At 49.2% G+C, this 12,875-nt stretch overlaps 1 protein-coding gene across 3 annotated transcripts in view; it reads right to left on the reverse strand.

Annotated features, from left to right (window-relative positions):
- The window catches only part of pola1 (polymerase (DNA directed), alpha 1), a 139,680-nt gene that overhangs the window by 125,251 nt on the left and 1,554 nt on the right, over positions 1-12,875 (reverse strand). For all 3 annotated transcript variants that reach the window (XM_076051116.1, XM_076051114.1, XM_076051115.1), the window contains exons 2-26: positions 12,719-12,846; positions 12,383-12,479; positions 12,226-12,303; positions 12,008-12,120; positions 11,855-11,917; positions 11,645-11,746; positions 11,396-11,555; positions 11,160-11,325; positions 10,886-11,058; positions 10,676-10,788; positions 10,426-10,539; positions 10,260-10,334; positions 10,017-10,155; positions 9,757-9,911; positions 9,568-9,652; positions 9,415-9,476; positions 8,988-9,077; positions 8,682-8,798; positions 8,435-8,610; positions 8,216-8,345; positions 8,004-8,123; positions 7,827-7,917; positions 7,617-7,741; positions 7,364-7,513; positions 7,161-7,283 (exon numbers count right to left, since the gene is read on the reverse strand). In XM_076051116.1, coding sequence (XP_075907231.1) covers positions 7,161-7,283; positions 7,364-7,513; positions 7,617-7,741; positions 7,827-7,917; positions 8,004-8,123; positions 8,216-8,345; positions 8,435-8,610; positions 8,682-8,798; positions 8,988-9,077; positions 9,415-9,476; positions 9,568-9,652; positions 9,757-9,911; positions 10,017-10,155; positions 10,260-10,334; positions 10,426-10,539; positions 10,676-10,788; positions 10,886-11,058; positions 11,160-11,325; positions 11,396-11,555; positions 11,645-11,746; positions 11,855-11,917; positions 12,008-12,120; positions 12,226-12,303; positions 12,383-12,479; positions 12,719-12,846 — 2,945 coding nt within the window. The remainder of the gene's footprint in view (positions 1-7,160; positions 7,284-7,363; positions 7,514-7,616; positions 7,742-7,826; positions 7,918-8,003; positions 8,124-8,215; positions 8,346-8,434; positions 8,611-8,681; positions 8,799-8,987; positions 9,078-9,414; positions 9,477-9,567; positions 9,653-9,756; positions 9,912-10,016; positions 10,156-10,259; positions 10,335-10,425; positions 10,540-10,675; positions 10,789-10,885; positions 11,059-11,159; positions 11,326-11,395; positions 11,556-11,644; positions 11,747-11,854; positions 11,918-12,007; positions 12,121-12,225; positions 12,304-12,382; positions 12,480-12,718; positions 12,847-12,875) is intronic.

A 12,875-nucleotide genomic window follows, 5' to 3' on the forward strand; every position in this document is an offset into this window, starting at 1 on the left:
TTTTACAAATTTACACTTTAATCATGAAATTTGGACTTCATTCTCAAAATTTCAACTTTATTCTCGAAATTTTCACTTTATTCTTGAAATTCAATTTTCTTCCCCAAATTTCTATTTCATTCACAAAATTTCAACTTATTCTTAAACTCTCCTTGTGGCCCTAATCCTCTTCTCACACACACACACACACACACACACACACACACACACACACACACACACACACACACACACACACACACACACACACACACACACACACACACACACACACACACACACACCACCTGTCCTGGGAGATGCCATAGTTGTATTGTCATGGCTGCTACTGGGAGGGTAAAGCTGTTGTAAAGCCGCGTCTGATTTAATATAACCGTCTGAGATCCTCTCTCTCTCTCTCTCTCTCTCACACACACACACACACACGCACACGCACACGCACACGCACACACACACACATCAGAAATAACGCGGCCATAATAGCGACCCTCCTGTCTCGTCAATCAAGTGTAAGGGGGCTTCGCTTGCTGGAAGAGACTCTCTCTGGTGGCAAAATAATCAACAAGTTCTTACACTGGAGCGAATACTGTTGCGGTGGCCACGGTAAAGCACAACTGTGCCACAAGGCTAAATGCTAATTCCGGGTGTGTTCCACGGTGAAAGACGAAAATCATCCAGAGCACAACTTTGCGCGGTAGCAGAGCGAACCTTTGGCTAGCGCAGCCTAGCACAGCTGCTGCGAAAGAGGTTTTGATGCGCTCAACAGGTGGTTTTTCAGACGTATGGCTTTTGAGGTAGATGGCAAAAGTCTTATGGAAACACTTTTTTTTCGCATTTACACGTCGGCGGATGTGACGTACGGGGTCATGTGACCAGTTCACTTCAAAGTGAAAATGGCGCATCATGTTTGGACAGGAGGAGGAGGAGGACATCATCGAAATGCAGATTTATCGTAAAATGTTTTGTACATCCACCCCCCTCAAAGTGGGGTCTCGCGGGATGAGATTTCACAGGAATTACGGCGAATGCGCTTCACACCATTCAATGGAAACGCCTGCAAATCGCAATTGTGTTTGTCAAAATTTTACAAATATTGCTTTTATTTTGCGAAAAACTGTATCAGAGACGCAGCTAGAGAAACGCAGCTAGAGATTCCTTGCCCGGGTCGGACCCGCAGGTTCAGGCCGCGCGCTAATGATCCACTCGTTTACAGCTCCGCCGGTAGCCCCAGCAGAGACACCTTGTGTCCAAATCAATCCGTGAACAAATTATAATCCCTGCCATTAGCCAGTTCTCGCATGTCCTCATTAGTAGGTGTTGCTAAAGCTGCAGTGGGGACGGGTTGGTGAGGGGGTTGGGGGGGTCCTTGAGGAAGGGGGGGGGGGGCACTCTCCTCTGTCGGCCCCCGTAGACGAGCTGCCGCAGCCAAAATAGCGGCGCCGGCGCTCCCATGTGACTATTTGTTAAGTCCACTGATATCAGGAGCAAAGCCAGCTCTTTAAAAGGACCGCGGAGGCCGTGGAAACACTGAGCCCCCCTTTTCCCATGCGCGCACGCACACACACACACACACACACACACACACACACACACACACACACACACACACACACACACACACACACACACACACACACACACACACACACACACACACACACACGGCTTACGGTTACTTACGGCTAATTCAGGGAAATGTAAAAATGACCCGCGCGATTCTGAGTTAGTGGCAGTGATTAAGAGCCCAGATGAGACAAATGCGGGGCAACAACGCCCTTTACACCCTCGGCCCTGGCAACCACGTCCAGTTATTCCTGCGTCTAATTCCGGGAAATGATTTGCGATTCCCGAGACAAGAGGAACGGTACGGGGGGGCGAATGGGAAACACGCAGGGGGTGCAACAATATTTACTTACGCTTCATTACAGCGCCACGCATTCTGACACTGACACACACACAAACGCGCGGGCGCGCATACGCCGGGGTTTAACCCCGAGCGAACTTTGACCTCTCCACCCAGCTACGTTTACAGGAGCCCCGGCCGTATCCTTCGCTCCGCATGCCGCCCAATAATGTCAATGACGCTGCCGCCGCCGCCGGGCTGTTTTTAAACACAAGGGCAGAGACTCAATTACAGCGGAGTGGCTGGTCGACACACACAGACACACACACCTGCTAAGCGTTGTCAGATTTGCTGGCAAACGGGTCAAAAGTTCAAACTAATCTGTGTTCAGTAACCGTCGGCCTCTTCCACCGGCCCCTGCTGCTATGTCAAAACCACAAAGGGTGGACGTGCATGCGCACGTGTACATCACAGGGTGGGGAGTTACTTAAGCAGATTTTTTTTTTTGTTCTGTGCTATACTTGAGTATTTATTTTTCAGACGACTTTTTACCTTAACTCCTGACACAAATGTCTTAGATTGGAAAGAAAATGCTGGTTACATTTTGTTTAAAAGTGTTTAAAAGATACAAATTCTGTTAAAAGTAATTATGGATTACTTAAAGGTGTTGTTGCTTGAAGTGGAGCTATGTGAACTCTGCTGTTATGTAGTCATATAAAAGTGGATCATATTGTAGAAGGAGACCCCCCCCGAAAGCACCTCAGCTTTGTGGTCAGAGAAAAACATAAAAATACTTACTGTCATTAAAAGTGCAAACCCTCCAATAATGGGCTCACTGGTCATCACTATTAGTGATTACGGTTGGTTCGTGCTCGAGTCAAGGAGGTGAATTAGTGCTTTTACTTTTACCAGAGCGTTTTTTTTAGGGAGGCTAGGCAAACTAAATTTCGGAAGTGTGCAGAGCGTCACGGTGACAAAAGTGTTTTCCGACGCCTCGGGTCGGACACTGCTGTGTTACTGTCTTGTTTCTGGGGAACCATCGTGGTGTCCCACGAAATGTGATTCCGTGTCCCCTCTTACACTCAAATCCACCGTGGAGAAGCTGAGAACTTGGCCCCCGGAACAAAAAAAAAAATTAAAAAAATAAAAGGAGGGAGAGCCTGTGAGCTGCCTTTGGCTGGTAACAGACACGACTGCAGCCGTTAACACCCGCATCGGAAATTAACACCGCCTTTGCGATTTGCCCCCGGCCGATTTCCAGGAGCGTTCGCGGAAAGCGTCGCTGTTTTTTTTTTTTATTTCGAGCCCGTTTCTTGGGCTTTTGTCAGAACCCGGCACGGCGATAACAGCCTAACGCGCGGATGCGTTTATCGGGCCGCAACTGCGCGTTTGGAAGTTATCTGTTCCTCCTCCTCGCCCCAACTGTTCTCTGGCCAACATACAAAAGGACCCGAAATAACGCCGAGGGGGGCTCGCAGGGACGGTGGTGGTCATCAATCTGTGGCCGTGTAATTCTAAACCCTCACCTTCTTCTTAATACCCATCATCCCGCCCTTTAATACCCACGCATACCAGGACACAGTAGGGCCACAACAAATGGTCCCACCACCACCACCACCACCGCCACCGCCATCCCGACGAAGGGCAGAGTTCGCTGAGGAGCACTTGTGCGCGGCCGTCGACACATGCAAGCGGGCCGATGGCGCGAGGTGCGTTCAAGGGAGGCACGCAAATCAGAAGTGGGATGTTGCGGTGTCCGTTTTTGGTGGGAGGAGGTTCGGGGGGGGCTTTCCACTCTCAAGCTTGGCAGGTCCGATCAGAGGAGAAGCCGCTAGCGGGATGCGGGAGAGGGGAGGGGGAGCCGGAGGAGGATTTGGACCTTCGTTTAAAAACAGGGGTGAGAGAAAGACGAGATGCTAAGCCAATCAATAAATACAAAGAGAACATGTGCATTCGCTTGGGGGGGAAGCGGATGCGCAGGCGGCTAAAATAAAAAGCCTCCTAAATCACCAAGGGTAACTAGAGTGCAAACGCAATAAATAAGACGGGGGTTTAATTTGAGCCCGACGCGAACCCGCAGAGGGCAGCAACCTCAAGTAAACGCGCAAAAACAAATGGAAAAAAATAATAAAGGCATTCTGGCCGTCAAGACCAGCCGACTGCGGTCTGGCAGCTGGACACCAAACTGCCGACTGGCGTACGTTCAACTTTAGGGCTTTGTTCAAACTCGATTAAGCCAATGCGTTTTGATGAAACTGCTGGAAGTGCAACCGGGCGCGCTGAAATGACTCCGATTGGAAAAAAAAAAAAAAAAATCAGTCCATCTGGAGAATTTTTTTTTTCAAAGTATCCGCGTCGGTTACACAAACCGTTTCTAAACCTGAAGAGGGAGGATTAATTTGTCACGGTCCACTCGAGGGGCTTCCGCGCAAAAGGCTTTCATCAGAATGCGTCATAAATTCATGCTCCGACATAGACCTCACGCAGCAATAAATTACGCTCAACGACACCGCCGGGCGAGCCGCGGTATAAATAGAGGAGCGCCCCGCGTCGTGGATACCTGGTAAACAAACAGGAGATCGTTGGGAGGGAGAGGTGGGAAGGGGGAGGTTCCTGCCATCTCCACCCCGGCGGAGGGCGACGTTGAGGGCTGGCGCTCTTCCAGCGAGGCCCCTCTTCTTCTTCACAAATATTTTCTTCTCTTCTAGTCCTAATAAATTTCAACAAATTGAAGCTGAAACTCAAAATGCGCCGTTTTTGGACCAGCAGTCGACATCTCGACAGCAATGAACGCCGTGCATCATCTAATCATCTCAGGGTAAATCGTGGATATTTGACTTACCGGACCGCGGACACGTCAGTGTGACGAGATTGCAGCTATGACATTTTCATATAAAGGGAGAAAAAAAATGTTGCACGCTCGAGTCTTCTGCACTTTGACCTGGCGCGCAAGACGGGACGCTTCCCTAAGCCTGACGCATTTATTCCATGCATCCATCTGTGAAAGAGGCCAATGGGAAATGGTCGGAAAGGGGAAACGACCCCTTTCGAAACGACCTGGCAAGTGACTGGACAAAAACACCGTGTGTGTCTGTCCACACAATCGCTTTAGCGGAGGCTAGTAATCACTTGCCGTTCTTTTTCCTTTTAAAGCTTTCACGGGCAGCTAGCGGAACTGGGTTCCTTGCCTGTGTCACCGCTGACAGCTCGCCGATGGGTTGCTCTGATCGGGAAACGCTTTTGGAACGGAGCTTTGCAACGTAGACGCGTGAGATTTCCAACTCTAAGCCTTGTGCATCTATGGCCGCGTTCAATCCCGATTTTTAGCCCATCCAGATTGAAACCGGATGGCTCTTTTGTAGTCTGAACAGTCACAAATCACATGAAATCCGATTTTTGCAAAACGGATTGGAACCACCCACGGGAGGTGGTTTCAAATCGCATTTGGACAGATTTGTCTGAACAGCTCCAAACACACCGATCAGTTTTGACCGTCCGTGACGTCACTCTACACGACGTCCATTTAGTTTTTGTCGCTGTCGCAATAATATGACGTCACACAGTACACGACGCTGGATGACGCCTCTGCTCCGACGCCTCTGCTCCGACGCCTCTGCTCCGACGCCTCTGCTCCGACGTTGTTGCAACAGCGACTTGTCTGATCGGTCAATAATGTGGACCAGTCTGAACAGAGCCAGATCCCATTTGGACACTTGCTAAAAACAGTGTGGACAGCCAGCCATAAAAACCAGATTTGAGCAGGCGAATCTCATTCAAATCAGATTTGCCTGCTATCTGAACGCAGCCTCTGCGAGAATGCTGCAAAATTCATTGGCGGTGCAACAAACAGTATGAATTTTTGTTTAGAAAAACTGCTGTTAACAAATAATTTTAAGGCACAATAACCCCCAGAAGATGCATCAAATGTCTTCTCTTGACGCTTGATGACGACCCGGTCGGAGCGGCACGGCCGCAGTGTGCTCCACTGTGCCGCCGTTTTGACAAAGACCCAACAAGTGAGCAAAGGGAGGAACTCGCAGCTGTCCCCACGAATCAAATGTGCACCTTTGAAAAATGTGGCTCCGTCAGCCAAACGGCGAGCATGACTGGAGGCACAAACGTGCTGACAAAATGACACGCACGCACACACACACGCACGCGCACGCACACGCACACGCACACACACACTCACACTCACACACACACACACACACACACACACACACACACACACACACACACACACACACACACACACACACACACAGCCCTGCCCTCTATTAGCTCTCACAATGAGCGTGTAAGGGATCTTAATGAAGGACTCCCCCGAGGCCTCCGCTCGCCGTGCGTGTGCGCCGCCGAGCTCATTAAAAGAACACGAGTACTACCAGCGACACGGGTGGCTGTTGGGGTGTTCCATTACAGACTTCTGATTTAGCAGTTTATGTCATGCAAAACGCGCGCCGCTGCGCCGGTTTGCCGGGGCGTGTGTGCGCGCCACTAGTGTGTGTGTGTGTGTGTGTGTGTGTGAGTGCGCACGCATGTGTGCCGTTTGTTTTTGCTGGACAACAGGGACAACTGTGCCGCTGATATCTTTGACCTCGCGCCCTTATTATTAATAGAACATAATCATCTTTACAGGATTATGTTGTATAACAGGGAAGGGACAAGAGCGAAGTGATAGGCAATTATAAATAATATGTTGGGAGTGAAAACAGATAGACTGGCAGGCGGGCAGGCATGCCACAAAAGTGGCGTAAGAGTGCCCTCTTGTGGTCAAATAGACCCGAATAAAGCTACTTTTATGTGCCTAGTCGTTCAACTTTCTGCAAATGTAAAAACTTATTACTGCGTGTATCAGGGTTTTGAGAGCCAGTGACAGATAGAAAATGTTCCTTGGGATGGCTGAGGTGAGATCACGCATCACAAAGGAGTGGCAATAAGAAGGTACCTGGAGTGTCGACATGACTGTTTTTATGTTATTATTTTAATTGTTGATGTAGTTGTTGGTATGTATTGAATGCTTTATATTGTTCCTACTGTCCAGGGGCCAGGTTTACATTAAATGTCTTTTTTTGAGTATCTTTTTCCCTGAGTACAGAATCCATATCATTTAGCAAGTCAGTGTATGTGTAAAAAATGAAAGAAAAATAAATAAACTGCATATTAATCAACAAAAACTGTGACTTGAGATGCTGTAGTGTGGAGGTGTAAGCTGTTTTAGTCAAACTATACCACCGGCATGGGGTGGCCACAGCGAGCACTTGGCCACCAGGTGGCCCGCCTCTGCTGTAGCGTGGCCGCTGGTCTGACTCACCTCACGGCCTTTGTGCGTGACCAGGGCGGCCAGCGGCTTGGCGTAGAAGCGGCTGTAGCTGAAGCCCAGGCAGCCGTACATGCTGTTGGCGGTCAACTTCAAGGCCTTCTGCCGGATGTCGTACTGTCAGGAAAACGCACACACGTCAGTAAGGCGCCAGGTGTGAGATTAAACGCTGAGGAGATGTCGGCGCAATGGCCTACCTGCATGTACGCGTCTGGGTTGATGTCCTGCTGCTTCATCAACTGTTTGACCTGCTTGCGACGCTCCACCAGCTTCCGGATCTCTTTGGGCAGGATTCCCATGTCCAGGTTCGGATCGGGAATCTCCGGCACCTCCTCTGACTCGTCTTCCTGTCGCCACAGAAGCAAAAAAAAAAAAAGAAAATTCGGAGGTGAGCTCAGATTTAAAAAAAAACACACCACAATGACTTTTTGTGGGCTTCTTTTCTTTAACCTCCTTCTTCTTCTTGGCGTTGTAGGCCTCCCTCTGCACGGTGGTGAAGCAGATGTTGAACTCTTGGATGATGGAGGGGTACAGGCTATTGAAGTCGAGCAGCAGCACGAACTTGTCGTAGAAACCTACGACGTGACGGAGTCAGAGAGTCACACGCATGCACACACACGGGTGAAACTGGAGATATTACGAACTGAAAATCAGACTCACCAACTTTGGGATCCAGCACCAGGCCTCCAGCGTAGGCCGCCTTCTTCTTCCGCTTGCCCTTCCCAGCGTCGACGTCCTCGTTCCCGTCGTTCTGCCGAAGCCAGAGGGAGCAGCCTGTCACGTGACCGTGCCTTTAAACTGCGCGCTACCGGTTTACCGTCTCGTCGTTTGCCGTACCATTTCCAGCTGGGTCTTCTTAAAGGACGGCTTGTCGGGCACGATGTAGTTTTTCTCTGTGAAGGCGTGGAGCAGGAGGAACTCGTTCCTCTCCGCGCGGCCGCCCATCAGTGTGCGAGACTGCCAGGGGAAGGGCACGGAAGTCATTAAGATTTGCCTCCTGTAACTTGCGCCGTCGGTTCAACGAGAATAAAATGCTGTTGTTTTTCTACCAAGACGTTGCCGGCGATGTTGGTGATCTGCAGCGCCAGCGGCAGCACGTTGAGCTCGCACATCATCTGCAGGATGAGCTTGGCGTCCATCCACGTCAGCTCCAGCAGGTAGAGCAGGTGAGGAGAGTCGCTATCGAGCCAAAAATAAATAAATAAATATATAAAGTAAAAAATACACCACGAATTAAAGTTATTTGCGAGGGCTGCACCTGCACTCACCCGTAGAGGTTCCTGATGTTTTCCTGAGGCACCATGGCCCGCTCCACCTTCAGCACGTGAGTGGCCAGCTCCGTCAGGCTGTAGCTCTTGCAGCGAATCAGCTCCTTGGCCGAGATCTCCACGTCGCACACCAGGCGGCCGCAGGTGGCGCTCTTCTCAGCAAAGGCACTTCGCCCCTGCCGAACACAGGAATCGCCCATCAAACAAAGGAATTAACGCAAATGGTGGGGATTGTCGCTCCTCTTACTCCTAGTTTGGGCATGTTGGCCCTCCGCAGGCGTCCAATCTTGGACCAGTGTGGCACCTTGCACACGTTGATCCTCTGCAGGAGCACTTCCAGGTCGAAACCAAAGATGTCGTGACCCTGCAGGGCACGAGAGAAGGATTTATACACTGGTGGCTGTCTATAAGATGTCTCTGTTCTTTCAGCTAATTCTTCCAAATCAAGCTTCTGCTTCCTGGTGTTTGGTTTTTCTTTTGAAATCTTTGTATATAACTTTGTCAATTGATGTTATGCTGAGAGAATTGCAGGGCAGCAAAGTCAGCTACTCACCACCAGCACATCTGGGTCGATTTTGTGCATCTTGGCCAGAAAGAATCCAAGCAGAGTGCGCTCCGTCCCCGCTATCTCCACTTTACCATTCTGAGAAAAGAGAGACATCAGTATCTTCAGTACTGGAGCAGCCATTCATACTGTTTGTATTATGTACAAATCTGCAAAATTGTCTTGAAAAAAAGCAATAAAACAATGCCTCATACATATTTGTAGTTCATTTTCTCCCACTTTTTGACCCAAGTGACTAAAAAGTGACCGGTAAAAAAAGTGTGCACATCAAGTATTTTATATTCCACTTGATTTTAATTTATATACTGGAATCCCAAGCTAACTGTATGTAAGCAACATGTTTCATTCCAACTGATTTCATTCTGTTCCTAACCAGAAGATGTGACATGCAAAGAAAAGGAAAACTGAACTTCACCTTCTTCCTCACGGCGTCTTTGAAGTCGTACGGGAAGATGCAGTCGGCCGGTTTGCTGACCACTGTGGGGAAAAAATGACACATTAAAAGGTCTCCAACATTTACATATCCCACATTTCTGCAATTCACAGCATTAAGGTGAAATGTCCTGACCACAGAAGTGAGTCTGGTAGGGAGGCCGCGGTGGGGCTTTGTCCATGTGGAACTGGTAGTGGATCAGAGCAGCCAGAGACACGATCTGCAGGGGGAGCAACAAGATCATCATCGTCGTGTCTGGACTGAAGTCAGGCTGAACAAATGAAGCGAATGGAATCACAATGTGATTGATGTGGTGGTTCTGACCTCATTCTGGTGGGTCTTGGGGTTCTGGACCGTCTTCAGGCTGATGGACATGACAGTGACGGGGGGAGGGGCCAGGTCTTTGATCACCGTGACCAGGTCGGCCCTGAGGGCCAGCGCCTCCACCTTGCACCAGCTGATCGGCTGGCTCATCAGCTCTGAAAATGGACACGTTGAACAGACGAATTAAAAGCGGGCCGTTGGGTCAGTTTATATTCATTTATGATCCAAAGTCTGGATGAAGTGGTGTCCTCCCTCCTTACGTGGCGTTTTGATGTCCAGCCAGCAGGGACCTTTAATCTTCCTGCTGAGGAGGAAGTGCTCCAGGAAGGAAGTGTTGGTGCCAAATACGTGTGAAAATGTTGCCCCCTTGAGGTCAGTTGGCAAAGCTGGGTACTCAGCCTAAAAATGCAGATAGTTATGTAGATATAGAGGTTATCATTTACCACATTTACCACATTTACCACATTTACCACAACTCCTGTGCAAGCATATGGAAAACTCACAGAATATCTGACTTCCAGGTACTCGCACTGACTGGGCACATCGGGAATTTCAAAGGCGTAGTGCTTCTCGACTTTCTACAAGGAAGGAAGACGAGCGTCGGTTAAAATCTTGTCACGTCTTCCGGCTCTGCAGGAGCTGCGCACGGCCTTCTCGCTAGCTTCTCACCTTGGACTTGAACTTCATGACCCTGAACCTCTCCGAGAGCTCGCTGAACTCTTGGTAGACATCCATCATTCCCACAGGGGTGTCGGACACCTCGCCGGTCTTGGGATTGACTTTCTGTTCACGGACACCCGGGCAAATTAATTACAAAACACTTTTTCAGAAATGAGATCTTCTGTTTTTGTTCCTTTTATTTATCCCCTAATATGCATTAGGGGAACAGTATGCGCTCACACTTGGAAGGAAGACTTACGTATTCGCGAGGCAGGAGGTACATAGTTCGCTCAATGTTCTTCACGCTGACGCAGCAGCTGACGTGAGACTGGGCCGACTCTATCCACACTTTTCCAAAGAGGAACACGACACCTAGATTATGGGACAAACAGGAGGACTGTTTCAACCAGGACTGAAAGGCAGAGGAACAGACGTCCATGCTGGCGGCTAGGGTGTTTTCTTGCCCTACCTGGCTGGTTGAACGGCTCCTCGAAGGCATCCAGCCAGTAAAAGCGGAAGACCTGCTCCCCGTCAGGCCCCTCCACCAGGGGGAGCTGGCTGGAGTCGACCTGCACCTCCACAGGAGCCTCGTTGGCTCCGTCTTCCTCCTCTTGTCCCCAGGAGCTTCCGATGCGTCCGTCCCTGAAAAGTCAGTGAGATGCTAAAACCTGCCTATTTTACAGTTTCTTCGTTTTATTTCGTTTTTTTCAAGTGATGGAAACACATAAGGTTAACAGACTCACATCAAGACGGGGTCTTGGGGTTCTGCTTTCAGCTCCGCCTTGACCGAAATCTCAGGCGCCACTGCTTTCGGCATGGGCTCCTCTTTCACGGCAGGCTTCTCCTCCTCGTGTTCAACCTCCATGGGCTCATCAAAATCCACCTCGTCGAATTCCAGGGTGTCGTTCACTGGGAAAAGTGTTAGCGTGAAAAAAAAGCTGCTAAAATGAGAACCCGCATGAACCTCAGTCGTCATTACCTTCCTCTTCTTTGGGCTCCTCCACCTTTGCCTTCTGTTTCTCCACAGGAGGAGCTGGTGAGGTGAGGCGTGGACGGTGGCCAGCAGAAGACTTGAGGGGCTGCTCAGAGGGGGGCGGCTTGATAACTTTGGCTTTCAACCCTGCAGCTGATGGGGACTCCTGCGTTTCCAGAAAGGGCACACAAAAATACTGTAAAACCTTGAAAAAAAATAATTTGAAAAAATAATATTTTTTGACTTAAATGATACCTTTGGAATCTGGGGTTTGACGGAGAACGGATTCATGGGTGACCCAAGAGACTTCTTCTTTTTGAGAGTGATGACAGGTGGAGGAGACAGGTGGCTTGTTTTCTGAGAGAAACAGAAAACCCATTGCAAAAAAAGGTGTTACTCTGCGCTGCTAACACAAGGTTTTCGGCAGTGATGGGGAGGGGTTCCACAGTGGGTCTTTACACTCACCTCAGAATGCAGATCCTGTAAGATGTCGCCCAACAGATCATCTTTGGACAAGTCAACATCTTTCTGCAAAAGACAGTCAATGAAGAGCATGAATAACAATTGCTCCTTGATTTGAGATGCTTGATACTCTCAGCCATGCAAACAGAAACACACCTCTGCAGGCCTTTTGACGTTACTGTTCATGAAAAGGCTCTTGATGGTGTTGGGCTTGGCCACGACCGGCTTCTTCATGTTCTTCTTGGCATTTGGGCCTTTAGTACTTTTCCCTGCAAGCATTTCATGGAAAATATCTCTCTTTTAAAACGGAAGGTGCACCCAAAAAAAAAGAAAGAAAGAAAAAAAAGGCCAACACTGCCGTGCAATGTTTTTACCTTTGCTGTTCTCTACAACGTCGTCGTCCAGATCGTCATCGAAGATTTCTCTCCCGTCCTCGACATATCCCGTTCCGTCTGAGGGACGGAAATCGAATCAGACCACTTCGCCGCTCAGACACAGTAGTGACGATGTCGCCCTGGGCAGGTGACTCACCATCGTCAATGATCCAGTCGTCCTCTTGTCTGTCTTGCACCATCTTTGAGTACTGCTGCTCGTCGACCTCTTCATACACACTAGTTACCTTCTCTACCTGGAAAATGTGAACGGTTGCTATATTTATAAGTCAGAACAAACTTCAGTCTCGACTTAACAGAGGAATCGTAAGACAAACCACTTTGGAAGGCAGTAAAAAGCCAAAGGAGTCATAAAATATGGAGATTTTGAGGCATTCGCTGACTGGCTAAAGACACATATGGACATGAATTTTGCTGTATTTCCAAAACCTTATCAAAATGCACCATTCATCCTCACTAATCGCTCGATTCTCACCTCATACTTGATCTTCTCTCCCTTCTTGGCTTTCTTGAGCTGCTCCAGCGCAGACTTCCTCCCCACCTTCTCCTTCTTCTCCCTTCTGGAGCGAGACTTAGCCAAACCGCAGGCATCGCTCCCATCGTCTGAGGAGGAAGAGGAGAGGTTGACACAG

Source organism: Nelusetta ayraudi, unplaced genomic scaffold (genome assembly GCF_046127955.1).
Source record: "Nelusetta ayraudi isolate G7.1 ecotype Tasmania unplaced genomic scaffold, CSIRO-AGI_Nayr_v1 ptg000132l, whole genome shotgun sequence".
Taxonomy (NCBI): Eukaryota; Metazoa; Chordata; class Actinopteri; order Tetraodontiformes; family Monacanthidae; genus Nelusetta; species Nelusetta ayraudi.